The sequence below is a fragment of the Colobus angolensis genome, unplaced genomic scaffold (genome assembly GCF_000951035.1).
Source record: "Colobus angolensis palliatus isolate OR3802 unplaced genomic scaffold, Cang.pa_1.0 Scaffold50, whole genome shotgun sequence".
In the NCBI taxonomy this organism is placed as follows: domain Eukaryota; kingdom Metazoa; phylum Chordata; class Mammalia; order Primates; family Cercopithecidae; genus Colobus; species Colobus angolensis.
This window is the reverse complement of record NW_012118488.1, coordinates 559,190-574,364: the sequence shown is the minus strand read 5'-3', so window position 1 is coordinate 574,364 and position 15,175 is coordinate 559,190. Positions and strand designations below refer to the sequence as shown.

The window sequence follows — 15,175 nt, the reverse complement described above, 5'->3', positions numbered from 1 at the left end:
AGGTGGAGTGCAGTGAGCTGAGATTGCAGCACTGCACTCCAGCCTGGGCGACAGAGCGAGACTCCGTCTCAAAAGAAAAAAAAAAAGTACTGTGTGTGTGTGTGTGTGTGTGTGTGTGTCTGTGTTGGGGGTGAGTGTATATCCTTGCAGGATACACATCTATTTAACATATAGAATTAGAGAATTAACTGAACTTGTGGGATGGAGACATAGATAACATTGAAAAGCCATGGAAGAATCCTAATAACTTAGTTTTAGTCATTAGTTATGTCTCTTCCTTTAAAATCGATTATATAATGCAACTAACTACTAGTAACGTCTCCCTGAGTGGGCAAGGAGAATTAAAATATCAAACCATAATGGGGGAGAAACCCAGCATAGGTGAAATTAGAGAACTGTTCTATTTTAGAGTCAAGTTTTCCCTTCAACAGCAGGTTTTAATCACTTCGATTATCACCCTACCGTTTTGTTCTAACCACGTTTTTGTGGTCTTTTAAACACATATTCGAAAGGAAACAAATGTCATTCCATTTTATTATTTAGTGCTTTCTTTGGACTGTAATGAATTAGAACGCAGAATACAATAAAATCGGTCTCGTACGTAACTTAAAATCTAATATGATGAACAATTATTTTCCCTTGGACACTAAACTTAAATATAGAGTCGAGACTTTTCTGTCTAGAAACTTTCTAGCCTTAACATGTAATTACATATATGATGGTCTTACAGCCATGCAGTTATCTATTAAAATTCATGGAAGGTACTATATAGAAAACAAATGGGCATTTCTTTTTTGTGTCTTCTAAATTCTGTTCATAACAAGTGAATGGCTAAGTAAGGATGTAATTTCTTTTTTTTGTTTGTGTGATTTGTTGTTGTTGTTGTTAGAGACGGAGTCTTGCCCTGTCATCCAGGCTGGAGTACAGTGGTGCCATCTTGGCTCACTGCAGCCTCCGCCTACCAGGTTCAAGCGATTTTTCTGCCTCAGCCTCCCAAGTAGCTAGGATTATAGGCGTGTGCCACCACACCCAGCTAATTCTTGTATTTTTAGTAGAGATGGGTTTCACCATGTTGGCCAGGCTGGTTTCAAACACCTGATCTCAACTGATCCGCCCACCTTAGCCTCCGAAAGTGCTGGGATTACAGGCGTGAGCCACCGCGCCCAGCCAGGATGTAATTTCTAATACACATTATTTCTCCTGTATATTGATGCTTCATAGGAGGTGCTTGAAATAATTCTGCCAAAAGATAAGATCAATAAAATTTCAACCCTTCTAATTAGGAAGGCTGTCAGTACTAACAAAACTACACTGATAGACAGACAGTGAGTGATGGATTTAGATCCACACAATCAGGAGAAACATACCTTATCTTTTTATTATGAAATATATGGAGCATACAGAAATGTAGAGGATATGATAAAGACATGTGTACCCACCGCTAAGCAGTGCCAAATCTTAAGGTATTGCTATATTTGTTTTAACTCTTAATTTTTTTACAAACACAACTTTCCAGGTTTCAGCAAAGTCCCCTTCCCTGACCCCATCCACCTCTTTCAGAGGTAATCACCACTAAACTTGGTATTTATCATCTCTATGCCTGTTCTATACTTTTAGTTCACCTGTGTCTACATACATGACAGCCCTGATTATTTTGCATGTTGAAATTTTTATATAGTTTATGAACGCTCAAATTCTATGAAATATTCCCTTAAAGTCTGGGGGAAAATCAAAATAACCACAGGGATCATTTTAGGACTATGGTTGACTTTCTCCTTTCTAACCTCTTTCATTTTACAATTTTTATAAGAGGAGTAACATTCTCATTTCCAAGCAAACAGTTTTATCAAAGAAATAAAGTGGACAGGCCGGGCACAGTGGCATCACGTCTGTCATCCCAGCACTTTGGAAGGCCAAGGAGGGTGGATCGCGAGGTCAGGAGTTCAAGACCCACCTGGCCAATATGGTGAGACCCCCATCTCTACCAAAATCACAAAAATTAGCTGGGCGTGGTGGCATGTACCTGTGGTCCCAGCTACTCGGGAGGCTTGCGGCAGGAGAATTGCTTGAACCTGGGAGGCGGAGGTTGCAGTGAGCCCAGATCATGCCACTGCACTCCAGACTGGGCAAGAGTGGGACTCCGTTTCAAAAAAAAAAATGTGTATATATACACACACACACACACATATACATACACACACACACATATATGTATAGTGAAATTTTTTCCCACCCCTTTCTCCCAAGTGCCTAATTATCACCCCTTTCTGTCCCAGTGGATAAGCACTATTAACAGCTGTTCTGTCCTTCCGGCATAGGCAAACATTCTAGTTTCTCTGTCTCTCTCTCTAATAGAAGGGTAGTACAGTTACATGCTACTCCGCATCTTGCTTTTTCACTTACCCTGAATATCATCTCTTTCTAGACAGTGTCCTCATCCTTTTCTAAAGCTACACATTTTCTCTGTATGGCTGTACCAGAATTTATTTAACAAGCTTCTCTTTGATGGATATTTTGGTGATTAGATGATTTGATATTTATGAAATCCACTTGTAAACTTGTCATACAATAATAAGAAATCTATGAGATAGATATTATCAAGTTCAATAATAAGGAATAAAAGAAACTACTTAATTTTAATACTAAACAGGAAAATTGAAAGAGGCCTGAAGCTGCTTTTTAAAATAAAATATTGTCATCCTCTTAACTGTTACACTGTCAGGTAGAACTAGTTATTTGAAATCGAATGAAAACTGGCAATTAAAGATATTGGTCTAGTTGAAAAACTTGTTTTTAACCTAACTTCTCCTTCTCAGAATAGTTATCTTTATGGTCCTCAAATTTAATTTAATGGGTCATTTTCATTAAATCTGATGATAGGGCAATCTCAGGAAATACCTGTGAGAGGTTTTTTTTTTGTCTACGATACTTGGCACAACGTATATTTAATGATAAGGCCAGAATGAAGATATGTACTCATAAAGTACACACAAAGTAGAAATCAGATTGGTTTACAAAGTCACTCAGTTTTCTACTCATTGTTTATTATGTGAACTTATTATTAAAGTTGTTAGGTTGCAAAAGCAAAGGATCAAGGAAACGTCATTATTTAAATATTACTAGATAAAACAAGCTATGAAAGAATTACAGTCAAAAAAATTTTGTACTTCTATCTACTATGTTGTAAACACTACAGAGTAAATACTACCTACTCCACTGTCAACGCCGTTAGCTTCTGTGCTGTCACAGCTTTCATTTGCTGGTTTCTCCAAAAACTTTCATTCTCCACTCCCACATGATACCAGATACCCAAAAGATATCCCAAAGAATTGGGCTTTGGGCACTTCAAAAGAAACATACTAAAAATTCTAAGCTATCATTACAGAAGCAGAGATGCATTACTTATTTTACTGATTAGTTGGAGAACAAAGGATTGAGGTGTTGCCTATCAGATTGAGAGAAGAATGGTGGTCAAGGTTAGCCACACAAGGCCCTATTGATAATGGCTGCTGACCTTACCAATGTATTTTCTGCAAATGCTGAGATGGGACAGTGTAGTCTGTTCTAATAGAATGATTAAGGTGTTCATCATTACAGAAATTACTTCTTCGGCTGTTGGTTAACTCTTCAGAGTGTGCCCTATCAAGTGCTAACAGCCAAGTTTCACATTTCCTGAAACATCTTTCTTAATTTAACTTTCATCTAAGTTCTAGTCTGTAAATGAGAAGTGCAAATAAGAACGAGGGGTCAATTTATTTTAAGTAAATTTGTCATTAAATATCAATGTGTACAATTTCAAACATTTATAAATCTTGCAATTTATAGAAAAATTAATGTAATCTTAAAATTATTTGAACAGTGGTTTTCACAATTATTTACAACGAACTCAACGTACTTTTGTAGAAACACTGTTTAAAAGTACCCCTGCCACAAAGTGATCATTTCACAGTACCTCTCTACAATATTTATGTCACTTAAGTGATGGCTGCATCAATGTAACCTATCAGATTCAATAATTTAGAAACAGCAGAATCAGAACAGTAAATAAAGCTACCATCAATTCCAAACAAAACAGAACCTTTTATAGTAAGATATAAATATTTTCCCATTCAGCACTAATTGAAAAAAATAATTAGGAGGCAATCTTTTCTTCACTGTTTACTACAAAACTAGGTAATTTTAAGATATTTTTAAAAATTGACTTTAAGAAGCTAGATTGGGTAACTTCTTATGTGACATTAAATATTTTGAGAAATTCTTGGTTTCATTGGAAGGCATTTGTAATGATAAACCTTTTTTCAGTGACAATAAGATACTAAGCAGAGATAATTCCGTCATCCCAGATAGCAATTTCTTATTAACAATTGCTAACATTTGAACTGAAAGAGATTATTGGCTTTATTTCTATATTTTTTTCTACTTACGTATTTAACTTTTTTGACATCCTCTTATCCCCTCAATAGGATCCAAAATATGTCTAAAATTAATTCAAAAGAAAAATAACTATTTGAATTATTGCTTGTGTTTGAAAACAATATTTACTGTAGTATTCCACGGTTTCTTCTTTTTTTAAGCTAAGACAATTAAATTAAAATGTTAGGGATAAGAAATATAGTTGAAGTCACAATAAAGTGCATTTTCTTTTATTGACATAAAACATAAATTTTAAATGTTGGCTCTTTAAGAAAAAAATTCTCCTGGTAAATATTATGCATAACCGTTGCCCAAAAATGTATACAGCTGTTTTCCAACATATTTATATACATAGTGGTTCACTTAAGACCAGCCCTGTTAGAACCTTCTGAATTTAATGTGCTCTTAATTTGTAAATGGGCTACCCTCAGTGTATAAAATATATAGGCAGGTATGACAAAGTAAAAAATATAAAAAGGAAAGATGGAAGAAAAAAGAAAGTATCCTTTCCTATAAGATCCAGACAGAAAGTCATCATGATTAGTGGGACAAAGGAAAATATCTGAAGGATTTCAGTTTTGGCAAATACTTTTCAGAAAAATATCCAAGCTGTGAGAACACTAAATGTCTATTTTAATAATTTAGCAGAGGTTTCTATTCAAACATTCAGTGAAGGTGTTGCCGTCTTCTACTATGTAGAAAAGAAGACTTTTGGGGTGTCCATTATAATCAAAGAGCTGCTCATTTTTAACAGGTTAGTAATAACCTTTTAATCAAGTATATGTCATGCAGAGACTCAAATCCTGGTCCAATAGTGTTTGAATATGTTTGATGGAAGATTCCAATGGTGAGGATCCAAATTCTTCCTACATCTTAGAGGCAATGCAGCAGGATGTTATGGCAATGGAGGGGGTCAGCCCCAAAGGTAGCTGGTCCAACCTTAACTGTGGATGTTAAAAAAAAAAAAAAAAAAAAAAACACCAAAAAAAAAAAAAAAAAAAAAACACCAAATATTTCTATAGCATTCTTTTTGCTGCATTTTCTTTATTTTAAGCCACAGGTCTACTTGGAGGGTCATGCAGCAAGTGGCTTATAAATAAAATCAAAGTCTATGAATAGTGTCATCGCATTAAGAGACAGAATTGCTGGGTTATTTCATTATGTAAAAAGCTCACATCTTGGGACTCCATGAGTTGGTAGGTTTTATGGAATACCTGAAATGGGGAACAAAAACCACATATGTCAATAATACATGCATACAATTCAGGAGTTAAAGCAATGAAGATGATTCAATCATTTATTAAACTAGAAAGTCCTATGATTTCTAAATCATGCCTCACAATTAAAATGCAACAAACAGGGCCAATTCCAAAATTAGCAAATATTGCCACTGTTGCTAATTGTTTACCAAGGCAAACAATTTCCAGCCCTCTCAAATTGCAGGGTATGTCATCAAAGAGAGAACCTAAATATAGTGACCATGTGCATTTTAGAAGCCTAAGAATCTAGACAGGTAGCACATCTTTTAGCTTAGAGAGATGCCACATGTCTCAATTTTCATAGAGACAAGGCCTTTTCATGCTGTCATGATACCAAGGGGGAAACAAGCAAACAAACAAATCAAAACTTTCAGCTGCAATGTTTCTTTTCTTTACTTTTCCAGACCATTGTTATATAGCCCAAAATATTCAGGATAATGAAAAGTAACAGAACTTTTTCTAAAACAATGTGTACGTTTCTTTATAGATTTAAATTACAGCTCTCATGGGAATGTTTAGTCTTCCACCAAACATTCCTGAGAAGCAGAAAGAACAGATTCCATATAGATTTATGTATACAGAGGCCTTTTGTAAGGTAATTCAAAGAAAAACTAACTTTATTTGGACTAGTGGTTGTGTTTTTAGAAATGCAGTATTTACTGTAGCATTCCATAGTTTTTTCTTCTGTTACTGATACCAAATTAAGGTATTGTTAGTACAGAAGCAGACAATTTGAACAAATTTATTCTGAATATGCTTGAATATTCAGGATATGGAAAAAGTAATACAATCTAGTTTTAAATTCTCATGCAAGTAACCTAAATTTTCTCATTAAAAGATAACCTAATGTTCTGCAAATAATTTTCTGTAAATAATTTTCATTCTACATTTATGTATAGCACTAAAATGATAATGACAAGCTAAATAAATGTTTGTCAGATCTCGACAAACAGATGTTCCCTCTCATATCACTAAAGTTTAAATTTTACATCTTAAGCTCAGGCCATTATCTTATTAATTGAGAGAGAGAATTTAACTCTCCCTAACCATGAAGATTTTTTTTTAAGTTTCACTTTCATGGGAATATACAGAATAAGAAGCATCACTTCCATTTAAGCCAGTAATTTTAAGAAAAATTGAGCTATCATCAAGAGCAGCTTCCAAAAATGACTATTATAAATTAATAAGATTATGCAATATATTTCATAACATCCTGAGCCATTTTACTTTTATTTAAAAAAGATTATTCAGTAGAAATTAATGTGGAAAAATAATTCTATTTTCATTTCAACCCCTTTATTTAAGCAATCATTTTTAAAACTTCAGTTCACAAAATACATTCTTTTAACTAAAACAAAAGTGACTATAAATCTTCCCTGGTTTTAGGGTTTTACAGGAACTCTGCTGACATGCTCTGGCTGAAACTCTTGCCAGAATTGAAAAGTTAAGACTTGCTTAGCAAATTTTCAGGAGTATGAAAAATAATTTGTATACATTTGAAAGACAATTTAATTAATGTCAAAACTATAATTTTCAGCAGTCTGAAAGTCCTTTCATTTAAATATTAGTATTTTCACTTTTGCTTATTGCTGCAGCTCACAGCAGAATGTAGTCCCTCTTAAATAAATCATCACATTAAAAATGTAAATAGGTTAAGCAGAGTCACAGTTCTTACTTCTAACTGCCCCCAAAGATTAATTGGTCTAGCTAATTAGACCTTTAATTGATTTTCCAGCCTCCTAGACACAGAAAGAATGAAAAACACTGAAAAATTTCTGTTAAGTTATACACGAAAACATTAAAGCTAACTAAATAGAGTTGTCTAATTTAAAGAGTAACTAACCTGAGATGTACCTTGCTCCGATTAACATTACCATGCTACTCACTATAAAAAAGCCCAAGGGCAGACTACAGAAGATACTAGGGTCACCTGTGGTCATCCAAGCAGAAGAGAATTCCAGTCAAGCAAACCAAAAGAGAGACACATAATTACAATATTTGTGTTAAGAATCACAAGATAGCAAAACAAAATAAGCTATAAAAATAGTATATTCATAAAAGCTAGCAAAGAGTTATTACTTCAAATCAAAAATATAATCAATATTGAAGGCTTATGACAGTTAACAAACAATACAGATAGCATGCCACACAGCCAAGAACATAATACATATAGACCAACATTAGCCTTCGCTGGCAAAGCCAAAGAGAGCCTATGGATAACTTTTTGGGAGGCTGTTAATTTTAGCTTTCTGGATTCTTCCCCCAAATATACTAAATGATCTATTTAATTCCACCCAAGTTCAAATTATAGGTCTTTTGGCTATGAGAGAAGAGTTATATTAGTGTTCTAAGATGAACTTAAAACTCTATTTTTGCTAAAATATTAGTTCAGTTTTATTTTTTATTTATTTATTTTTTTTGACACGGAGTCTCACTCTTTCACCCAGGCTGGAGTGCAGTGGCGCCATCTCGGCTCACTGCAAGCTCCGCCTCCCGGGTTCACGCCATTCTCCTGCCTCAGCCTCCCGAGTAGCTGGGACTACAGGCACCCGCGACCACGCCCGGCTAATTTATTTTTGTATTTTTAGTAGAGAAGGGGTTTCGCGGTGTTAGCCAGGATGGTCTCAATCTCCTGACCTCGTGATCCACCCGCCTCAGCCTCCCAAAGTGCTGGGATTACAGGCCTGAGCCACCCCGCCCAGCCAGTGTTATTTTTTTAATAGAATTTGGTGTGTAATGAAATGCACCTGACAAAACATTTTAAACACATAAAAAGTATGTTAAAAATTGTTTACAAAGCATTCAAATATAGTCACAAACAAGAAAATAAATATGATTGCTTCAAAATTGGCAAACTGCTTTGAAACTTAAGCAAGCCTCATATTCCTCCCATAGGTTAAGATACAGGTAGCAGTTCTAATATCCTTTCAAGTTTATTAAAATAGGATTCTATCTGTATTGCTGTTATCATATAAATTATATAGTTATATAGCTTAGATTGCTTAAAGGAATACAACTAGCATTTTATTAACTGACGATTACTATTCCAAGTTTATTACACAGCTTAGAGACCCCCCAAATATTACATATTAGAGTGTTTTTCATAAATCTATTCAAAAAACATTTTCAGGCCAGGTGCAGTGGCTCATGCCTGTAATTCCAGCACTTTGGGAGGCCGAGGCGGGCGGACCACCTGAGAGGTTGGGAGTCGAGACTAGCCTGACCAACATGGAGAAATCTCGTGTCTACTAAAAACACAAAATAAGCTGGGCGTGGTGGCACATGCCTGTAATCCCAGCTACTCAGGAGGCTGAGGCAGGAGAATTGCTTGAACCCGGGAGGCAGAGGTTGCGGTGAGCGGAGATCGCGCCATTGCACTCCAGCCTGGGCAACAAGTGTGAAACTCCATCTCCAACAAACAAACAAACAAAAAAATTTCAAACTGGCTTAAATCCACTGCAGCCTAACTGAAACAAAAACAAAGTTCTTTAAAATATAAAACTCTCACAAAACCAAACTACTTTTATCATTAATGCTGATAGCAGAAATTGGAGTAAACATATCTTTTTTTTGTTTTATCAACTTTTTCTTAGCATTTTAAATTCATTGATATTTTAAAGTACACAAACAAGGGGAAAATGATCAGTTGATTTTGTGGGAATTTTGCAGTTAAAATTACATCCTGAACTGCTAGTGAGGAGAACTGTATATCTGTGTGTAAGACATGGGGTTGAAGGGAGGGAGACAGGGGGATTAAAATGCCATTTTAAGGCCGGGCACGGTGGCTCACGCCTGTAATCCCAGCACTTTGGGAGGCCAAGGCTGGTGGATCACGAGGTCAGGAGTTCAAGATCTGCCTGGTCAAGATAGTGAAACCTCGTCTCTACTAAAAATACAAAAAAATTGCCAGGTGCGGTGGCAGGCACCTGTAATCCCAGCTATTCGGGAGCCTGAGGCAGGAGAATGGCTTGAACTTGGAGGGCAGAGGCTGCAGTGAATTGAGATCGCAACATTGCACTCCAGCCTGGGCGACAGAGTGAGACTCCATCTCAAAAAACAAAAAACAAAACAAAATGCCATTTTAAACATGCCATTTAAAGTGCCATTTTAAAACGTCCAGCTAGTTAAAGAAATCATGTAACTCAACTTCTTATAAGCAATAATTAGCGGGAACTAGAAAAGAAGTCAGGGCTTACATCTGTTATATCTCACACAGCAACTAGCACTGTGCTAGAAAAATACTTATGATTGAGAAGTTTAATTGTAAAGGGTCTCTCAAAATTACAGTCTTAGCAAGAAAAACTTTGCCACCATCTTGGAAAAGGAAGCTGAGTCTCACAACAAAAGATATTAAGCTTATTTAGGAGAAAAACAAAAGCTTCAAATAGGAACATCCGGGACTGAAAATACAGACCACAGTTATCTGTGGCAGTAGATAGTTCTGGAAGCTTCTCCTAAAAAACAGATACATTAACTTTGGGGTTGGAAGGAAGGCAGGTATTATTTCATTTGTCAACTCTTCCCCATTAAAGTATATGCTCAAGTCAGGTGTGGTGGCTCACGCCTGTAATCCCAGAACTTTGGGAAGCCAAGGCAGGTGGATTACTTGAGGTCAGGAGTTCCAGACCAGCCTACCCAACATGGTGAAACCCCGTCTCTACTAAAAATACAAAAAAATTAGCTGGGCGTGGTGGTGGGCGCCTATAATCCCAGCTACTTGGGAGGCTGAGGCAAGAAAATCATTTAAACCCAGGAGGCGGAGGTTGTAGTGGGCCAAGATCGTGCCACTGCACTCTAGCCTGGGTGACAGAGCAAGACTCTGTCTCAAAAAAAAAAAAAAAAGTATGTGCTTCAATAAATTATTTGCCATTGTTCCATTCATTATGCTCCACATCTTGTATTTAGCAAAAAATAATACTATCCATCTTAAGGCTGTTTAAATGGTTTACTTAAGCTCTTGACCTTCCTAAGTGATTGAAAGGTAGAATAGTCCACTATTTTTTCTGCTAAGAGCATTTCCCAATCTATTTATAAGAGTTCGAATTTACTATGTTTGGTATATTTATTCCTCTCTGATTCCAAAGGAATTCCCATTATGTACTTGGAATCAGCCTAGGAAGTAGCAGAATATATTCTGAAATTAATACAGTTTTCAGTTGGTTCAACTCATAAAGACAGCCCCCCAAAAAGGTAAAGTAAGAGGAGAGGGGAAAAAAAATGAAGACTCTAGTTGATTTTTTTTTCATTAAGAAGAAACTAGAAATAATTTTACTCTTGGAAGACTAAGTTGTCAATTGAAGTACCAAGAATAAACTAATAAGGAAAGGTATGGCAGGATAGAGTTAAGTATGTATATCAACCTGATAATTTACATTTCGTGTTTAGAACTTTAAAGTGTTTTCAAAATGTTAGAATCTCTGGACATACGATAATGCTTTGCTTCAGAGCAGCCTGGCTATGTGTAAATGGCTAGATACCTAAATAACTATTTAACATACTAAGAAAATGTGGCAATAATAAACAAAAACATTTTTACCACTTTCTGGAGATTGAGTTGTAACCCAACCCATTGACTTCATCACAGCTTTCTTCCATGTAGAATAACGAATTTCACTTTCTAGAATTAGAAGGTAGAAAAAACACATATGAAAGATAGTTTGCTGAGATGTTCTAAGTACCATACTTATGATCACTCAACATTCTTCACAAATTATTGCATATATTAAACTGCAATGGGGCTTTAGCAGGACTCAGATTTGAAAGCACATGGTTGCTGATGACTGCCAGTGACTGGAAGAGATGCTTGCTTGGAAGTTGGAGTGAAACAGGACATGGGGAGGCTGGGTGTGGTGGCTCATGCCTGTAATCCCAGCATTTTGGGAGGGTGAGGAGGGAGGATCGCTTGAGCTCAGGAGTTTGAGACCAGCCTGAGCACCATGGTAAAACCCTGCCTGTAGTACCAGCTACCCGGGAGGCTAAAGCAGGAAGATCATTTGAGCCTGGGAGGCGGAGGTTGCAGTGAGCCAAGATCACACCACTGCACTCTAGCCTGGGTGACAGAGCAAGACTCGGTCTCAAAAACAAACAAACAAACAAACAAAAACAGGATAGGGTAAATTCAGCAGGGTAAAGGAAGACTGGCAGACAGACTGCCTGCTATGCAGACTGGGCCGCTCACAAACAAGTGGTAACGAATTAGAAAGGGGAATCCCATTTGATGTGTTTTCTCTTCATTTTTGGGGAAAAGAGTATGAGAAAAAGGGTATGCTGTAATGTGGGAAGACTAGAAGGAGGCGTTTTTATTTCAGTCAGAGGATTTAACAAATACTGGTTTCTCATAAGATTTGAATTGCATTCCTCTGAGTTAGCCCCATGCCCCCTAACCCCAGCATCTTAAAGCAAGATTTTTTAAAGGTGGAAATCCACAACAGAAAGTCTAAACAAAAATGAGCTTGATGCTGTACTTCTAAGGGTGGTGAACCCCATGTGGGGCTACCTGTCTCTCAAGCCTCCCAGACTTTCCATAGCACCTGAGGCCTGCAACACCCAGGAGACAAGGCTCACTCACTTCAGAAAGCTTTCCGGTGCCCCACTTCTATCCCCCCACCCTCTTCACACACACCTCAGGATGTCAGCTACCACAGTGAATTGTTATGGTTTTGTCTACTGCTCCCAATATACTTTAATCTTCTGAAGGGCAGGCCGGGCGCGGTGGCTCAAGCCTGTAATCCCAGCACTTTGGGAGGCCGAGACGGGCGGATCACGAGGTCAGGAGATCGAGACCATCCTGGATAACACGGTGAAACCCCGTCTCTACTAAAAAATACAAAAAACTAGCCGGGCGAGGTGGCGGGTGCCTGTAGTCCCAGCTACTCCGGAGGCTGAGGCAGAAGAATGGCGTAAACCTGGGAGATGGAGCTTGCAGTGAGCTGAGATCCGGCCACTGCACTCCAGCCTGGGCGACAGAGCCAGACTCCGTCTCAAAAAAAAAAATCTTCTGAAGGGCAAAAGAAGGTAAGAAGATAAGGCTTTATTCATCTCTATATCCCCGCATCAGTACAGTCTCTGGCCTGTGGTTGGCTATAAACAACTGTTTGCTGGCAAAATGTACTATTTATATCTAGGTGCCCATTCGTTTATGGGGAGGAGTGAGGGCTGGTGAGAGGGAGGACAATAGGGCATGACTGATCAACCCCAGGCTAAGGCCTTCAACACCAGCAAAGATGGCTCTCCTACGAATGGAGATGGCTGTCTTGACATAGAGCTTCCTTGCTTTAAGAGTGAGATTGGCATTTAGAGGCCATATACCTGCTCTGGACATTATTTGCTTATTATAAAGTTGATTTTTTTTTTGAAAAGTAGAAACATTTTTTGAACTTCATATTTCATCCAGTATTGCAAAAGTTAAAAATGACAGAATATCAGATGTTGAAATACATTTCTAAATCAAGGTACATGGTATGCTCTGACTATAAAATTACTAGTATTATAATTCATTTTCTTATATGTTGAATGAATAAAATTGAGAAACACTGGCATAGTCTCCCAGAAAACCAAACAAAAATGCATTTGAAAGCTTATTCCCAATATCTTAAAATCCACTTTGATGCTTTCTTTTTTTTTAAGAGACAGGGGTCTCATTATGTTACCTAGGCTGGACTCGAACTCTTGGGCCCAAGAGATCCTCCTGGGTAGCTGGGACTATAGGCACATATCACCATTCCCAGCTGATGCTATTTTATGCATAGGTTTTTAAAAAGTTATAAAACCAATTCTAATATATAAAACCTTATTTTTTCTACATTTATTTAAATTTAAGAACGGCATCACTACATTTTAGTGAAAGTGCTGATCACAGCTTGTGGCTTAGCTTAGTTAGCACAGTGAATCAAATATCTAATGTTCACTTACTTAAATTGTTGCTGCCTTCATCAGGTTAGTCCTGCTGTGCTTAAAAGTTACCAGTGTCTCTTAACCCAGCTAATTATGTCCTAAAGCTGGACCACTGGCACCAAAGATGATCTGGTATAGACATTAGGGATGAGTGGCTGATATATCTTCCTTCTCACTTTAAAAAAGGCTGTTCTAATTAGCTATACCCGACAGTGTGGCAGAATTATTATCCTACACTAAAGGACCATAAACATTAAAAGCAAATGGTTTTTAAAAAGTGATTTTAGAAGTTCTTTTGATAAGCAACGATTTCTGTCATTCACATTTATTCAGTAAAGCCCAATATGCTTAGTACCCGAATCTGCAATGATAACATTTACTATTTTACTTGGTTCCTTAACATTTTTCTTTTTTTTGAGACGGAGTCTCTCTGTGTCGCCCAGGCTGGAGTGCAGTGGCGCGATCTCGGCTCACTGCAAGCTCCGCCTCCTGGGTTTATGCCATTCTCCTGCCTCAGCCTCCCCAGTAGCTGGGACTACAGGCGCCCGCCACCACTCCCCGCTAATTTTTTTTTTTTAATGTATTTTTAGTAGAGACAGGGTTTCACCATGTTAGCCAGGATGGTCTCGATCTCCTGACCTCGTGATCCGCCCACCTTGGCCTCCCAAAGTGCTGGGATTACAGGCGTGAGCCACTGCGCCCGGCCGGTTCCTTAACTTTTAACTAAACAGAAAAACAAAACTCCCATGCACAAAACTCACAGTATTACCGCTAAACATTTCATTATTTAAATGTACCCTCAGCATTAATCTGAGGTTCAAACCGCTCCATTGTGACGGCGGACAAATCCTCGGGTTCGAGACTCCATACGCCGACTCCTTCTGCAGCTCCTGCCGCCATAGCAGCACCTAGTGCAGTGGTTTCAGGCATCGAGGGCTTCACTGAGGGGAGAGAGTTCCATCAACATCTTTGTGGTTACATATGCCCAAAGAACTAGTTTTCCCCAAGAAACATTACTCCAGGAGTTTAAAGGAATGAAGACTTACTAACCTACTGGAATATATAGAATATCTGCTTGTAGCTGCATAAGAATTTTGTTGCTGGTCATTCCTCCATCTACCTGCAAATGACTGAGTGGAATTCCACAGTCTCGATTCATGGCATCCAAAATCTTAAATAAACCAGTGTAATTAATGTTATAAATCTATTTCATAGTAACATCTCTGAAAATGGCAATCCTCCACTCAACTCTCAAGAGCTTCCAAGAGCCTATGGAATAAATTGAGACTTCTTATTCTAGTCTTCTAAGCCCTCTTTGATCTGCTCACAGCCAACCTTTTCTTTCAGTACACCTCTGCATTCACCTTGATATTCAGCTAAGCTATACAACTCTGTTTGGTACCCTGTTTTTCTGCCTTGATGCCTATGTTTGTGCTATTTCCTTTGCCTAATGTGTGCCACTCTGCCTCCCCACAACCATAAAATTCTCAGTGGCTGACAGGGAACAGGAACTTAGAAGGTAATGACAGCTGGAAAAAACCCTGCTTATATTTAGATTAGTATTTAGGTAGCCTTAATATTTGATTAACTACATTTTCAGTACTGAAAAA

At 37.6% G+C, this 15,175-nt stretch overlaps 1 protein-coding gene across 3 annotated transcripts in view; it reads right to left on the bottom strand.

The window, feature by feature from the left end:
* Nucleotides 1-3,734: 3,734 nt before the first annotated feature.
* GK (glycerol kinase) overlaps nucleotides 3,735-15,175 on the bottom strand; it is an 88,017-nt gene continuing 76,576 nt past the window's right edge. For 2 of the 3 annotated variants that reach the window (XM_011959818.1, XM_011959819.1), the window contains 5 exons: nucleotides 14,616-14,736; nucleotides 14,363-14,506; nucleotides 11,209-11,289; nucleotides 7,516-7,602; nucleotides 3,735-5,627 (listed from right to left, as the gene is read on the bottom strand). In XM_011959818.1, the coding sequence (XP_011815208.1) occupies nucleotides 5,617-5,627; nucleotides 7,516-7,602; nucleotides 11,209-11,289; nucleotides 14,363-14,506; nucleotides 14,616-14,736 (444 nt within the window). In that variant the 3' untranslated portion in view covers nucleotides 3,735-5,616. The remainder of the gene's footprint in view (nucleotides 5,628-7,515; nucleotides 7,603-11,208; nucleotides 11,290-14,362; nucleotides 14,507-14,615; nucleotides 14,737-15,175) is intronic. The other variant, XM_011959820.1, reaches the window with a different exon arrangement.